The 15,674-nt window shown below is 47.6% G+C and overlaps 1 protein-coding gene across 1 annotated transcript in view; it reads left to right on the top strand.

The window, feature by feature from the left end:
- The window catches only part of AMPD1 (adenosine monophosphate deaminase 1), a 567,491-nt gene that overhangs the window by 492,542 nt on the left and 59,275 nt on the right, over positions 1-15,674 (top strand). The window contains exon 14 of the mRNA XM_085615836.1: positions 7,953-8,063. Within this exon, the coding sequence (XP_085471962.1) occupies positions 7,953-8,063 (111 nt within the window). The remainder of the gene's footprint in view (positions 1-7,952; positions 8,064-15,674) is intronic.

The following is a 15,674-nucleotide window of genomic DNA, read 5'->3' as shown; positions in this document are numbered from 1 at the left end:
TTTGCACAGCATGAAAGAATAAAATACAGCACTTAATAGAGTGCATTCTTTCACAGAGCTCATACTATGGGGAGTGGTTTGTGGCCCAAGGCATTAGAGTAAAGGGATTTTACCTGGGCGTAGGCCTTCTGTGAAACAGTAAATGGATAAACTACATTGGCTCCCAATCCGTCAAAGGATAAAATTCAAAATATGCTGTCTGATTCAGAAGAGCATAAATGGACAAGTTCCCTCTTACCTGGAAAAGAAATGTATTCCCTACACTCCTTCCAGATTGCTCAGATCCAGTAGTGGACATCTGCTGGTAGTACCACGTGCCAAGAAAGCTAGGCACGGAAGCAAAGCTCTATCTGTGGTGGGACCTACATTGTGGAATAGTCTCCCTTTGACTCTTCGACTATGCTCTGAACATCTGACATTTAGGAAACAACTCAAAACTCTGCTGTTTAAAAATAAGATTTAGCTCAGCTCTCTCTCGTTCTGCTGGAGGGAAGGACCTACTGGCCCAAAAGCGCAGAGATACTCCTGTTGGAGTCGATTCTAGCGCTATACAAACTCATAAATAAATAAATAATAAATGCCTTGGAGGCACAGCTGTTTGCAAGACTAGTCTTTAAAAAATGCATAGAGTGTGGTGTTGATTGCAACTGCATTAGCTAAATAAGACATCACCAAACTCTGGAAGGCAGCTTCTCTCTCCTCACTGGCCCCCTGGGATCACACAATGGACTGGTGCGCCTAGCAAAAAGAAGCTGTCTACACCTCCTGGGGCTGCAGCTCAAAGCATGAAAAGGTATGGGGGAAACGGCTGGCATACTGTGGGCTGTGCTAAATGCAAATAATCGGAATTGTACTGTAAGATGTTCCTCCATGACATTTTCGATGCTAAGGTGCTTGACTATGTAGCAATGTGGTTGTTGTCAAATAACAATAAAATCCAGTTTATAAAAACAAAAATATACATAGAGTGGGTTTTGGCACCACCCAGAGGAGTATTTAGCTCTCAACTCATGCAATTGGGTGTTTGTCTAACATTTTACCCCCTAATAATAGCTTGCATTGGAATGCAGAAGGGAATATTTTTCCTCTCAAAAATACACTGCATCATCACACATTACATTCCGTAACTTATAGGTGCATTGTATTCAGAAAGTTACTATGTTTTTTTTTGTTTTTTTCACTGAGCCAGACTTTTCTTTAATGTTTTAGTTCAAAATGAAGGCCAGATGTTTTTGGCTTTGCCACTGCTTGTTTCTATTTAGGTATCAGGACTTTATACTTGTTGTAGGCTGAGGATAGCCAACAAGGTCTCAGTACCATATGCTCTATATAAAATGTATTCTTTATGTGCTACTTATCTAGGCAAGTCTTAGGGGAACAGCCATTACAACGCGGTTTTTACCACGCGCAGCCATTACATCGCATGCGTTACAACGCATGCGATGTTACAACGCAATGCCATTACAACGCAAGTCTTTACATCGACTTGCGCTAGATAGCGTGCTAACATTACAAATAGTGAAGTTTACTATCCCAACACCTTCCCTACTGTTAAATGGATTGGAGTTGGAATAGTAAATTACACTTTTCTAATGTTAGCACGCCATCTAGCGCAAGTCGATGTAAAGACTTGCGTTGGAATGGCATAGCGTTGTAACATCGCATGCGTTGTAAAGCATGCGATGTAACTGCACGCGTTGAACTGACTCGCGTTGTTACATCATACATCCCAAGTCTTAATGCTGACAAGAGCTTAGGTGGCCTCATAGACCTGTCATAATGTTTAGGGACATATATACTAAGCATTTTAACAATTGCAAACTCTCAAGCTCTGTGTTTGTGACTGTTAAAACCTTTTTCCTTATTTACTAATCCCTTTTTAGGAATCAAAACATTTTATTGACTCCTAACATTTGGTTGCAAATGGATCCTTATTGATATCTGGAAGGAATGTGTTGTAGGCGTACCTTCCAAATATCGAATTATTTATCATTGTTTCAGTTGGTAATGAATTTGCTAATGGGAAGTGTTAGACCTGACATCCTTGGCGTGGGTTTTTCCCCTATCTTTTTGCCTCTGCTACCTGGATTTTGACGCTGTGCTGGATTTCGTTTTGCTGGTTTAGATGCTTTGGACACTCGGCCACTGCTAATCAGGGCCCGAGTGTGAGTGCTCCCTGTGTAAGATATCTTATTGATTGGATATACCTGATTGGCATATCTGTATCACCAGGAAGTCCCTAGTAAAGTGCACTGTGTGTGCCAGGGCGGGTGATGACAGATGCTACTAGTGGGTCTGCAGCGCTGGTTGCGCCACCCACACGAGTAGCCCTAAAATGGTGTCTCAGGCCTGCCGCCGCAGGCCTGCCGCAGTCCCCGGACTGCCATGTCACCCTGGTCGGTGTCCACACTGACTAGGCCTAACCCTTCCCTTTTTGTGCACATCAGTCATCCCTATGGAAGACCCGAGGTACCCCTCTGGGCAGGGTGCAGTGCATATAAGAGGTAGCGCATGTACTAGTGCAGGTACCATGCGCTGGTAGTGAACCGCGGCCATTTTGCGTGTTCACTGCTGCAAGGTTATCTTGCTCCATAGGCTAACATGGGGGAGGCAGGTGCCAATGGCTATCAACCTATCTTCTCATAGGAACAAGATAAGACATGAGTATTTGATATCCCTGAGCTCAGCATTTAATAACACATCTTTTAGGAGAGGTTGTTTCTAAATCCTGAGTTGGAGGACAGTACTTTTTAGAGAGTGGCTGTTCTCTTGTCTGACCCTTCTGTGTGCCTGGGCGCGCTTGTGGATTGACTGTCTGGCTTGAGAGTGACAGGGGCTGGGGATCCCCCGGGAGGTTGGCTGAGTCAGCCCTTTGCTGAATACCTGCATTTGCAAGTAGAGTGGAGGGAGGAGGTAGCACCTGGGAGTGAATAGGGATGTGCCTGCCTGCCACAATACTGGCTCCACCTCCCGCTGGGCGGCTGACGACTCTGCCCCTCACTCTGAAAGAAAAGGAGAAGCCAGGAAAAACAAAGTGCTCCAGCGACACCCAGAACTGGATCAGACCGGGCTCAGGACCCACTTGCACAAAGACTTCAAAGACTTTTAGGGGTATAAGTAAGGGACCCCTGACAACAGATTTTTAGATTCTACCATCAAGAGGAACCTCTGCTGAAAGACGGACCGCTGAAGAACTAAAGGAAGATTGCCTTGCTGTGTGCTCTAAGGGCTGACCTGTTCTGCTGTACAACTGAAGCTGAGGAGGAGAAGGGGTCTCGCTGTGTGCTGACCCTACCTACTTGACCAAACAAGACTTTGCTGTGTGCTGTGTCTTCAACCGAATCTCCAAGGGCCTGAGAAGAGCTGACCTCCTGTTTCGCAACCCAGGGATAGAAAGGTTGCCAAGAACTCAAGACTCTGCTGTGTCCCCCCTGCGCTGCTGTGTGCTGCAGGGACCGTGGACTGTTCTACCAAGCTTCTCAACATCTGCCTGTGAAGTGGGCTGGCTGCTCTCTGTCTTGCTGGAGAGTGCCGCGCTGATCCGGGCCTGACACCGGTTGCCGCCTCAAGAAGACCGACGTGCTCATCGGCACGTGCCTTGCCGCGACCCGGAGGCCTGAAGCAGATCGAGAGTCGTACTTCCCTGCTCTACGAAGCCGCGCTGTGAGTGGCTGACTCCGGTGACGTCGACATCGTCACTGGGGACTCGTCGAGGGAGTTGTGGAAACCTTGCACCGAACAGCCAGAGGAGCGCTTTTACAACGAGCGCAGCGACACCGTCGGAGCAACGTAGCTGCCTAAACATCAAGAGCCTACGAACTGATTCATTCTCAGTGAGTATCGAATCACGCAAGAGACTAGAGACTATCGTCTTACGATCCCGACCAACCAAGAAAGCGAATATTGTGTAAATCTGTGATGCTTGATTTTAACTGCGGAAACTAGATAAAGATATATTATTTTTTATAACTCACCTGTGTGGTCTAAGTTTGTGGTGTACGGAGGGGGGATCATTGTGGTGTCTATGTGCAAATACCTTACACATTGCCTTGGGGATAAGCCTGTCTGCTCGAGCCAAGCTACCTAGAGGGTGAGCAGGGGTTATCTACCTTGTGTGTCCCTGTGCCCTGACTAGAAGCAAGGGTCCCTATTTGGTCTAAGGTGCATACCTCTGCCAACTAGAGACCCCCAGATCTAACAGGAAGGGATCCCTATTAAGACAGCCAGGAATCTCACTCAACGACATTCTAGTGCTGGTGAGATCCCATGAACTGTCAAATTCACGGGCAAATAGAAATGGAGGCAGCACTTAGCAAATCTCTGATAATGACTGGCCCTCCTCGAGCTCCTAGCATCAAGGTCAAAGAAATACAATGACGCCCGAGGCCTACACAGCCATCAAACATTTGCGGTCAAGTGGAATCTGTGGCAATTGTGGCCTGGAGCACAATACCCACTGAGTATGCCCTGTGAAGGGATGGACATGCTCAAATTGTGGTAAAGTCAATCACTCTCCAAAGGTTTGCTGCAGCAAAAGGCCTCATACCACCACCACTAGGCCCAGGAGAATGACAGCATCACTCCACTATCTATCACTGGCCGACACAGCAGACACAGCAGAAGAGGAAGGACTGGACTGCCTAGGGTTTAACGTCGATGCAGAGGAGGAAGACAACAAGATTGTTCTGGTGTTGCTCGCAGACAGAGCAGATCGCGAAAGGAGGCCAACCCCTATGTGTGTGATGAAGATTGCTAACACCACAGTGAGAGCGCTAATTAAAATAGGGGCATCCATAAACATTATGGACTCTGAACAATATGAAAACCTGTCGCTGCACCCCCAACTCTTACCCCCAGGGCCAAAATATATACCTATGGGGGTACAGACCCACTGCCCCTCTGGGGAGTCTTAGAAGTCGAAGTCACCAGTGACGAGCACTTCATGTGAATGAAGTTCTGCATCATGGAGGGGAAGAAAGGAACATTGCTGAGTGATAAAACAGTGAAAGACTTAGAACTTGTGTTCTTTGCCAACCAAGTACACAAGTCGCATGCCAAGTCCATACTGACAGAGTTTCCACATCTATTCCAGGGTTTAGGAAGACTCAAAGGCAAACAAGTTAAATGGAACATCGATGGCTCGATCAAGCCCACAATGTTGAGACGTAGATGGGTCCCTTTCCACCTGAGGCTCCAAGTTGAGCGAGAACCGCAGATGCTCGAAGACTTAAGGGTCATTAAGAAAGTGAATAGCCCCACACAATGGGTATTGTTGCTGGTGATCGCGCCAAAGCAACCGGGTGCCATACAACTAAGTGTGTATATGAGACTCCCCAATCATGCCATCTGGCACGAGTGCCACATAACACCAAAGATGAATGACATTGTAACCAAGTTAAATGGAGCCAAGTGGTTCTCAAAGTTGGACCACAACTCTGGCTATCACCATGTGGAGCTTGCCCCTGAGAGCCGGTATAGAACGGCGTTCTCCATGCACGTCCGGACTCCGAAGCTACAAGAGGCCTGAGTTTTGGTGTCTCCTCCACAGGGGAGGTCTTCCAAAATACTATCAGAGAGACACTATTTCAGCTACTCTGAGTTATTAACTTGAGTGATGGCATGCTCATTAACTCGGACAGCCTGGAGGAACATCACGTCTGCCTGAGGAACACCTTCCAACATCTAGCACACAGTGGTCCGAACCTTCACAAGAACAAATGCTCTTGTTATCAGGAGTCAATAGAATCCTTTGGATACATCTCATTTCAAGAGGGCCTCTGTTTAGATCCCAACTAAGCCACGGCCATCAAGAATGCAATGATTCAGTGGAACCCAATGGAAATCTGCAGTTTCCTTGGTATAGCCACCTACTGCGGTAGATTTGTACCCAATTTGGCCACAATGTTAGAGCCTCTACAAGCCCTAACACACTCTGATGTCGCATGGGAGTGGTGGCATGAGGCAGACAAAGCATTCAGATTGATACAGAACGCCCTTCTAGACAAAGTCACCATGGCATACTTCCACCCCCACAGAAGGATGGAGTTAATCGTCGATGGCAGCCCAGTGGGATTTGGTGCTGTGCTTATGCAGGACTGCACCGAAATAGAGTGGGTACCAGTTGCTTATGCCAGCCGAGCTCTGTCAGATATGGAAACACGCTAGAGAGGGAGGCTTGGGTGATCACCTGTGTCTCTGTGGACAGGAGTTCAAGGTAAATATGGATCACAAGCCTCTTTTTCCACTCTTCACAGACGTGACTCGTCTAGCGCCCCCCTAGATCGAGAGATGGGCAGTACAGTTACAAGCATAGACTTTGAAATAGTATACCTCCCGGGTGCCAACAACTCAGTCATCACGGAAGGCGAAAAGATGGGTCCAGAAACACCTCCCGGAGAGAGAAGTATAGTGCCTGGCCAAACCCCGATCCAAGCCAGAGGTTGCGAGACTTTGTACGTTTGCTGCAACTATAAAGAGTTGTTCAAGTTGGAACATTATCAAAACTGGGAGGAATATAGAGAGCCAGCCGGCCTCTACCCCTCGCAATACCCACCATGTCACTCCCCGGGGCCGAGCACCACCCAAGGAGATAAATAAAGGGGCGTAAGGTCACTCGGGCCTACTCTGACACTATATCCATGGTTTATGTGGCCCAATCATTCAGCGTGGTGCTACCAGGACCTAGACCTCAATCTAAGGCCTAGTTGTCCCACTATAGGTCTGATGTGCAATGGGATTTTGTGGTTGTAAACACTGCATTTCGATAAAATGCAGGGTTTACGACCTCATTTTGTGACTAATGAAAGTTCTTTCAAATCGTTAAATGGGTTTAGAAATCATAACTGAATCATAATTTGAAAGGTGTGTCTTACGTGTGTTTCATTCCAAATTGAGATGCAGTAAACTATGTATCAATACTTTCGGATCATAATTCTGGTCACAAAACAGTGATCAGTTACTGAATCTCAAGTTAGGATGGTAACTGATTCTTAAAGGGAAAGGTGTCCCCCTTGATGCTTCCACCTTTTCCCCATTGGGAATCAGGGCAGCAGCTTTGAAGGGATTCGGTTGTGGTCCAGCGGAACTCTGTGTACTCTTACTGAATTCTCCCAAACTGAAAAAGCGACTCCGTTTCTTTATGGAACTCAAGGAATATAAGGTTGCAAAGTGCATCATGTCTAATGATATTAATTGGGCAAGTCAACTGTGATCCCTTGTAATTCCTTATTTTGCATTCTGACCTATTAGTACATAGACCGCTTCACAAAATAAAATACTGCTCACAAAAAGTTAGTGCACATTTTGCAACCACTTCTTGAGACAAGTATGTTACTACAGCTGACCATTAATTATTATATTACATTAATTAATATATATGTTTATTTTGTTCCCAATATCGCAGATGACACCTCTCAAAATTTCAATTTATTAATACAACATCCAGCACAGTCTTTAAATGTTCATTTTAAAAAGAGTTACTACAGATGGCAAAGGGTTTAGAGTGCATTATATTCTATAAAACTTGTAATACAGCGGAGGAGTCATTCGCCACATTTGTGATGGAGTATTCAATCCGCCAAACACTAAATCAGGCCCAAAGTCTCTAAGCAGGAACTGAGTGTGTGAGCTTTTGAATGGACTGGAAGGAGAGCAGCTGGACATTGCAAAGATACGATTAAGCAATATAAAACTTACATTAAATATGAAGAATTCGAACATGCTGGTTCATTCACTGCCTTCAAAAAATGTGAACAGGAAACCAAGTTTGTCAATATTCTGCTAGATTTTCTTTACAATTGGAAACATTTTACTGTAGTCAAATCACAAAGGTTTTGGAAACTCCAATTCAAAATCCATCTTGAACAATTTGTGATGTATACATTTTCTCTATGTGATCAGCAGCCATCTAGAAAAGTAGTCTTTACCTTTCTATTGTTTTTTATTCTCCACAGGAACCTCTCATGGAAGAATATGCTATCGCTGCTCAAGTTTTTAAGCTCAGCACATGTGACATGTGTGAAATAGCGAGAAACAGTGTCTTACAGTGTGGATTATCTTCTGAGGTATGGATAAAGTTTTTTACCAATACCTGGAAATAATTCTTAAAAACAGGTGGTAGGACTTGATGTTCAATAGCTCCTTACCTCCCCATTCTACACTCATGGGCAGATTTATAAGCCCCGTGCAACACTTTTGCGCCGCCTTTGCGTGGTGTACACAATGTAATCAATTTACAAAGTGATACATCTAGGGAGATGCATCACGTTGTAAACCCTGCGTTACATTATACCTGCGTCAGATATAATGTATGCAGAGTGGGCATTTCCAAGCAGGAAAGCCTTGTAGAAGTGATGCTGTGAAATCCACAGGATGCCACTGCACCACTTCTAGGATGCCATTGCGTCAAAACCTTACGCCTTCTTGAAGCAGGTGTAAGGAGTGACGCATTATGAGTATAGGCCTCCCCATGCATTGCTGGAGAAGGTGTTTAAAAATACCATAGTAAATTGAATTTCAAAAATCAAGTGTGGTGCCGTTGAGGGGAACAGCAATCATGGATTTCCTACATTCTAATGTGAGTCGGGGAATAAGAAAAATACTAGCGCTGAGACCTGAAACAGGGTAGGCTGCTCCTTCTCTCAAATGGTTGCCAAGTCCTGGAACGAGCTCCTCATGTACCTCAGATCCCTCACTATCGTTCCAGCAATTCAGGAAGAGCCTTAAGGCATGTATGTTCAACTGATAGGAGAACAGGCAGTTTAACAGACAACACCTCAAGACCATCACAGATGAAGTAGCCGTGCTCTACAGATCCTGATTGATTGATTAAAAGAGTTAATTTGCTGTTGAGGCTCATACCAAGACTTTTCACTGTTTTTTTATAAGTTGGAAAAGGACCAAAAAAATCAGGACAAAGAAAGAGTAGTCAGAGTCAACATGGGTCCCTGCCACAGACAAGCATTTCAGCTTTTTTCATATTTAATTTGAGCCAATATTGGCCCATCCATGACGTAATGTTAAGATAGCCAGTGGAGAAGAGCAGTTAAAATGGCTGATGCTCCACTGAGCTGAAAAATTAGTTTAGTATTGTCAGTATTGCTATAAAACCTACAGCCAATGGAACTAATACGTTTAATGAGAGGCAGCATATAGGTATGAAATAGATCTGGCGAGAGAATAGAGCCCATGTGGGACACCAGTCGAAATGGTATGAGATGTAAAATTGCCTAAGATGACTTTTGGCATCTTTTCTTTAGCAGAGAAGAGAACCATGCCAACAGAGTACCAATAAGTCCCAATATGTCCATGGTTCTGTAATCTAGAAAGCAAGATTGTATTGTTCACAGTGTCGAGAGCCATGGATAAGTCTAGAAAAAATGAGGACATCTGTGCTGCTATTGTTAGCTATTGACTGTAAATCATCGAGAAGAGTTAAAAGAGCTGATTCAGTACTTTTACTAAGGTAGATGCCTATGCGAGCATCATCTAGTAATTGCTAGTCTCAAGGAAGGTGGACAATTAGCTGGACAAAGCACTATCTCTTAGCACAATTGTTAATTGATTTACAGACAGCAAATATACATGTATATTGCAACATCTGTATAAATATTTGCACAAAACGTCTTACAACATAAGCCAATGATGAGGTCAGCATACAGCAAACCCCCTGCACTTCCTCACATTTCAGATACAGCCATTCACTATAATCCAAATATTCTCCTATGCATTAATTACAATAGCTGTTACTCAAAGGTAAGAAAGGCAGAAAAACATATTATGTGTATGAAGAAAGTATTTCCCTTTATCCCTCCTTCTATTTGGTATGAGACCCTAACTTTTCCACATTTTCTGTGTCCCGCCCCATTCATCTTCACCTATGTACATGAAAATGCAGCCTACTATTATCCCCTCATCATGTTTCTTTCTCTGATTTACACACTCATTCTTCTCAGGAAAACAAAAGATGAAATTTGAGTCTAATATATTACATCCTAACGTATTGCATGCCTTCTTCAGTATGTTTTCAAAAACTATTCCCCACACAATCTTAAAATGCATACATCTATCATTGAATTTGTATATCAGTTTCTCATAATTTGCTATTTCATTCAAATTTTCCATTTTTATTTCAACACCTACTATCACGCCACTTTAACCTTTAGTTTTTGCAGTGAAGTTCTAGGGTTTTTAAAACTTTTTTTTAATACACGCTAAGATCTCATTACCATACCTAACTATACAATCACTTTAACCTTTGCTATTTTTGGTGGGGAAAAAACTCTCTCTCTCTCTTTCTACATATATATATATATATATTCACTTAAAAAACCATAGGTTTCACACATGTTATAGTTAGCTGGACATTTCCCTCGTAAAAAAACAATGAAATTCCCCCGTTATAGTTAGTGCAGGCAACTACAACTCACGCGACCGCAATCCTCTGCTGATGACATCAGATATTACATCACTGTATTTAGACACCTATTTACCCATGTCTTCTTCCATTAATCTTTAGCTATACATATATTACAAATATTTATTTTTCAGAAAGACACATATGTAATCAGTGATGTAATATCTGATGTCATCAGCAGGGGATTGCGGTCGCGTGAGTTATAGTTGCCTGCACTAACTATAACGGGGGAATTTCATTGGTTTTTTACGAGGGAAATGTCCAGCTAACCATAACATGTGTGAAACCTATGGTTTTTTAAGTGAATTTGCAAGGTTTTTTGAATGCTAATTCCGACCTATAACGTGTGTGAAACCTATGGCTTTTTAAGTGAATTTGTATGGTTTTTTAAATGCTAAGTTATGTATTTATTAATATATATTTTTTTCAGGTTTTTCACACCGTGTGCGCATCGTGCGCGCACGTTGCGCTTCGCGCAACGTGCCCGCGCTGTGGGCACTCGGTGCACTTCGCGCACTGAGCGCCTACGATGCGTTGATCGTGCCGTGCGCGCAAGGTGTGCGCACCCCGCGCTTTTTCGGAAAAAGGATAAATGTTTTTTTCACCCTTGGGGGTCCTTCAGTGACCCCCTGACAAAGGCTAGGGGGTCAGGAACTCCCTACCCTGCCCTCTTTTCACATTCTCCACCTTTGTTTTTCACTGCCACAGACTGCGAGAGACAAAATGGCGGCCGACACTTCCTGATTTCGACCGATTCGAATGTTTACTGACATCTAACAACCAATCAGAATTGCACTCGCGCACGGCAGGGTGCGCGCACCGTGCGCGCACGGTGCGCCCGTATAGATATTGATATGGTTTTAAATGCTATTTTCTCAGGAAATATTGAACACATTTACACAAGACCTTCAAAAGGCACTTCCTTGACCTTATGTCTACCTCTCTGCCAAATTTCACGTAATTCTGTTCAGCCGTCCGGGCTGTAGCTGCGACTAAAGGTTCTATGGAAAAATGCATGGGGAAAACGCGTTTTGGGACCCCCCCTTTTTCTCGGCCCCCACTTGGCAAATCACCCCGAGACTTTCAGGGTAGGAGCTGAGCGGAGTGCCCCATTAGTTTTGAAAATTTCGCGAAGATTCGTCAACCGGCGCCAAAGTTATTCAAAATAGAATTTCGAGATTTCCTATGGAAACACGGTCCTAACTATAACTATCTACTGGCGACCGCCAGTAGATAATATATATATATATATATATATATATATATATATATATATATATATATATATATATTTTCACTTAAAAAACCATAGGTTTCACTCAAGTTATAGTTAGCTGTACATTTCACTCGTAAAAAACCAATGAAATTCCACGTTATAGTTAGATCAGGTAACTATAAATTGCGCGCCCATAATAAACTGCTGATGACGTCACATATTACATCACTTATAACATGGTCAGTGACATCACTCATGACATCAATGATGACATCTGAAATGACACATTGTGCATTGCGGTCGCGCAAGTTATAGTTACCTGATCTAACTATAACGTGGAATTTCATTGGTTTTTTACGAGTGAAATGTACAGCTAACTATAACTTGTGTGAAACCTATGGTTTTTTAAGTGAATTTGCAAGTTTTTTTTTTTTTTTTGATAAACAAATTTTTATTGTGTTTTGCGGCATAAAGGACAATATCAAGAATGATATACATCAGTGCATTGAACAAGGCATCAGTAACTTCAATTAGGGAAGCATCAACAAACAATTGCAAAGACCCTCCCTTCCTCCCCCATCCTCCGTCCCCACCCTCTGCGCCCCCACCCTTCAAAACAGGCCCCCCAGCCATTTCCCCCATATCTTGCGGAATTTTTTGGGGCAGCCCCATGCAGCGTATAACGACCGCTCCTGGGCCGCACACCAATCCACCCCTCTACTCCAGGTAGCCATTCTGGGCGGGTCTGGCTGTGACCACGCTGCCGCTATATCCCTCTTAGCCACCATAAGGGCAGTGGCGAGGAAGTACTTCTCGTTACGGGACCCGTCCATCCCGTCCATGATGCCCAGCAGGGCCATTCTAGGCTCGTGGGGAACCTCCCATCCCAGGACCTCCGCTAGCTCGGCTTCGATCATTGCCCAGTAGTCCTCCAGACGGGAACAAGACCACACCATATGGAAAAAGTCCGCCGGAGCTATCCCACAGCGAGTGCAGGAGGCGTCCACGCGGAGGCCCGCACGATACAGGCGGTCCGGAGTCAGATAAGCAGTGTGGAGGTAATAGAGTTGGATGAGCCGCAGCCTAGCGGAGGTGGTAAGCGACCGAGGGCCCATAAGGGCGTCCCTCCAGTCCGCCTCATCCAGGGGTCCCACCCAGGCCTCCCATCGCTGTTTTAGCCCGCTCCAGTCCACCGGGGTATTGTTAATCAGGGATTTATAAATGCGGGATATACCCCCCTTCCCCAGATACCCCAACATCACCTGAGCCTCAGGTGGGCTATGGGAAGGCAGTCTGGAGTCTAGAGGGACGTGAGCCCGGACCGCGTGGCGCAATTGAAGGTAGCGGTAGAATTGAGAAGGCTGCAGCGAGAAGCGGGCCTGAAGCTCGTGGAAGGAACACATGTGGCTCCCACGCCATATATCGCCCAGACAGGAGATACCAAGAAGATCCCACTGCCGAAAGCCCGCTAGTCCCACCACCTCCCGCAGCCATGTCCCGTGCCAAAGCGGAGTGAGTTGCGTGGACGTCCCCGACCATCTGGTGTGCCGCAGGGCCGTGCGCCATGCGAGAAAGGGAGCCCGCACGACGTCGGGGAGTGACAGGGGGATCGTTGTGCCATAGAGCATGTTTTGGATGGAGGAGAACCCGAGGCAGTGCACCTCGAGTCGATAAGCCGGGTCGCCCCAACCACCCGAGAACCAGTCATGGATCACCAGAAGCTGGGAGGCCAGATAATAAAGGTATAGGTTAGTCATGCTCAGGCCGCCGTCATAGGAGGGGACCCTGCAGCGGTCCAAGGCCAGCCGAGGCCTACCGCCGCCCCAGAGGAATTTGGTCACCATCTTATCCAGGTCCCGAAACCACGGGCGCGGAAAGGGGCATGGAGTGTTTTGTAGTATGTAAAGAAACTTGGGGAGGATCATCATCTTATATAAGGCGACTCTCCCTAGCGGATTCAATGGGAGGGACTGCCACCGGAGCATATCTGATCTGGTCTTGTTGACTACTGGAGCCACATTGAGGGCCCAGCAGAGTTCCGGAAGGAGGGTGACCCAGATCCCCAGGTACTTAAAGGAGAGTCTCCGGAGGGGAAAATCCGATTGCCAGTCGAAACATTCCCGCGACGGGTGTAGCGGGACTAGAACGGATTTTTTGGGGTTCAGATGAAGACCCGACGCTTGGCCAAACCGATGGAGGATCCGGCGGACCTGGGGCCCCGAGGTCGCTGGATCAGAAAGATAGAGGAGGACATCGTCCGCGTAGAGGGCAATCTTATCGGGGGCCACATCTGGCCAATCCCATCCGCGAAGAACGGGATCCGCACGAATCAGCACCGCCAGGGGTTCCATGGCCAGAGCGAAAAGGAGGGGCGAGAGCGGACATCCCTGGCGCGTCCCCCGACCTATGGGAAACGGGCGAGATAGAGCCCCATTGACCAACACACGGGCCCGCGGGTGCGCATACAGGACCGCTACCATGGCACGGAACCGGAGACCGAAACCCATACGCTCCAGGACGTCACCTAAGTACGCCCATCCCACGGAGTCGAAGGCCTTTTCAAAGTCGACCAAGAGGAGGGCCAGATAGGGGGAAAGGCGGCCGCGGTGCGCCATCGCGAGGTGCAGGCGCCGTAGGCAGTGTCTGGTCCCCCGATCCGGCATAAAGCCACATTGATCCGGGTGGACCAGGGAGGCAAGCGATGGGCGCAACCGCTGCACCAGGACCGTAGCATAGATTTTGAGTTCGGTGTTGATAAGGGATATCGGCCGGTAGTCGGAGCAGGACCGCGAGGGAGGCTGTGTCTTGGGGAGGGCAACTATGGTTGCTGTGTCCGTTTCGGGCCGGAACGAGCCCGTCTCCACCACGGCCGCAAAGAGGTCCCGAAGCCTCGGGGCCAGAGTCTCACGATAGTGAGCGTAGTACTCCTGGGGGAACCCGTCGGGTCCCGGGGTCTTCCCAGGCGCCAGGCGGCCGATCGCCTCCTCAATCTCCTGCAGCTCGATCGGCGAATCAAGGGTCTCAGAAACCTCAGGCTGCAGCCGCGCAAGCGTCGCCCCGTTCGTCCCCAGCAACTCCTCTAGGGAGAGCATGGACGGCCGGAGACGGTACAGCTGGGAATAATAGTCAGCGAACGCCTGGGCTATCGCCACCGAGGCTGTGTGGATGCCACCCGCAGGGTCCGCGATGGCTGGAATGATCCTGCCCGCCCGGGGATAAGTCGCCAGTCGGTGGAGAAGAGTGCCGTTTTTGTCTCCCCAGCCGTACACCCGGGCCACCGAGGAGCGCCATAGAATCTTCGCCGCCTCCAGGGAGTGTAGGCGAATCTCTTCCCGCAGGAAGGCCAAGCGACGAGACCGTGCGGCATCATCCAAGTCCCCCAGACTGCGCTCCAGTTCCAAGGCTTGAGCCTCGCAGTCCGCGAGCTTCTGGGATTGAGCCCGCCGTTGGCGTTGCAGATGCCCCTTAGCGGCGCCCCGAACGCCTTGCCGGCCTCCCACAGGACGGCAGGGGAGGGGACAGAGCCCTCATTGTGAGAGTAATAATCGGCTATCTCGCCCCCGACCGCCTTCCGAAACGCCTTATCGTGGAGGAACCAGGCGTTCAAACGCCACATCGGACGGGCAGAGAGGGGGGGGGCCGAGAGCGAGGAGCACTGGCGAGTGGTCCGAAAGGCCCCTCGGGAGAATGCGTACATCCCGCACCCCCACGCAATCGGTGGATGGTACGAAGATGAGGTCGATCCGGGCATGGGAGTGATGGGCCGCCGACGTGTGGGTGTATTGGCGCGCCTGCGGGTGCCAGATCCTCCAGACATCGCAGAGGCCCTGTGATTCAGCCCAGGACGAGAGCTGTTTTGCACGGGCTACGCGGGTCAGGGAGACCGGACCCGTCGAGTCCAGGTGGGGCGAGTAGACAGCGTTGAAGTCCCCGCCGAGAATGAGGGAACCCGCCGGTAGTGTCGGGAGGAGACCCGCTGCGTGGGAGAGGGCCGAAGGCAGGAGGGATGGCGCCGCGTAGAGGGACATCAGGGTGAGGGGTCGC

Source organism: Triturus cristatus, chromosome 7 (assembly GCF_964204655.1).
Source record: "Triturus cristatus chromosome 7, aTriCri1.1, whole genome shotgun sequence".
Lineage (NCBI taxonomy): Eukaryota > Metazoa > Chordata > Amphibia > Caudata > Salamandridae > Triturus > Triturus cristatus.
Note: the sequence above shows the minus strand (reverse complement) of the source record. Positions and strands in the feature narration are given on the sequence as shown.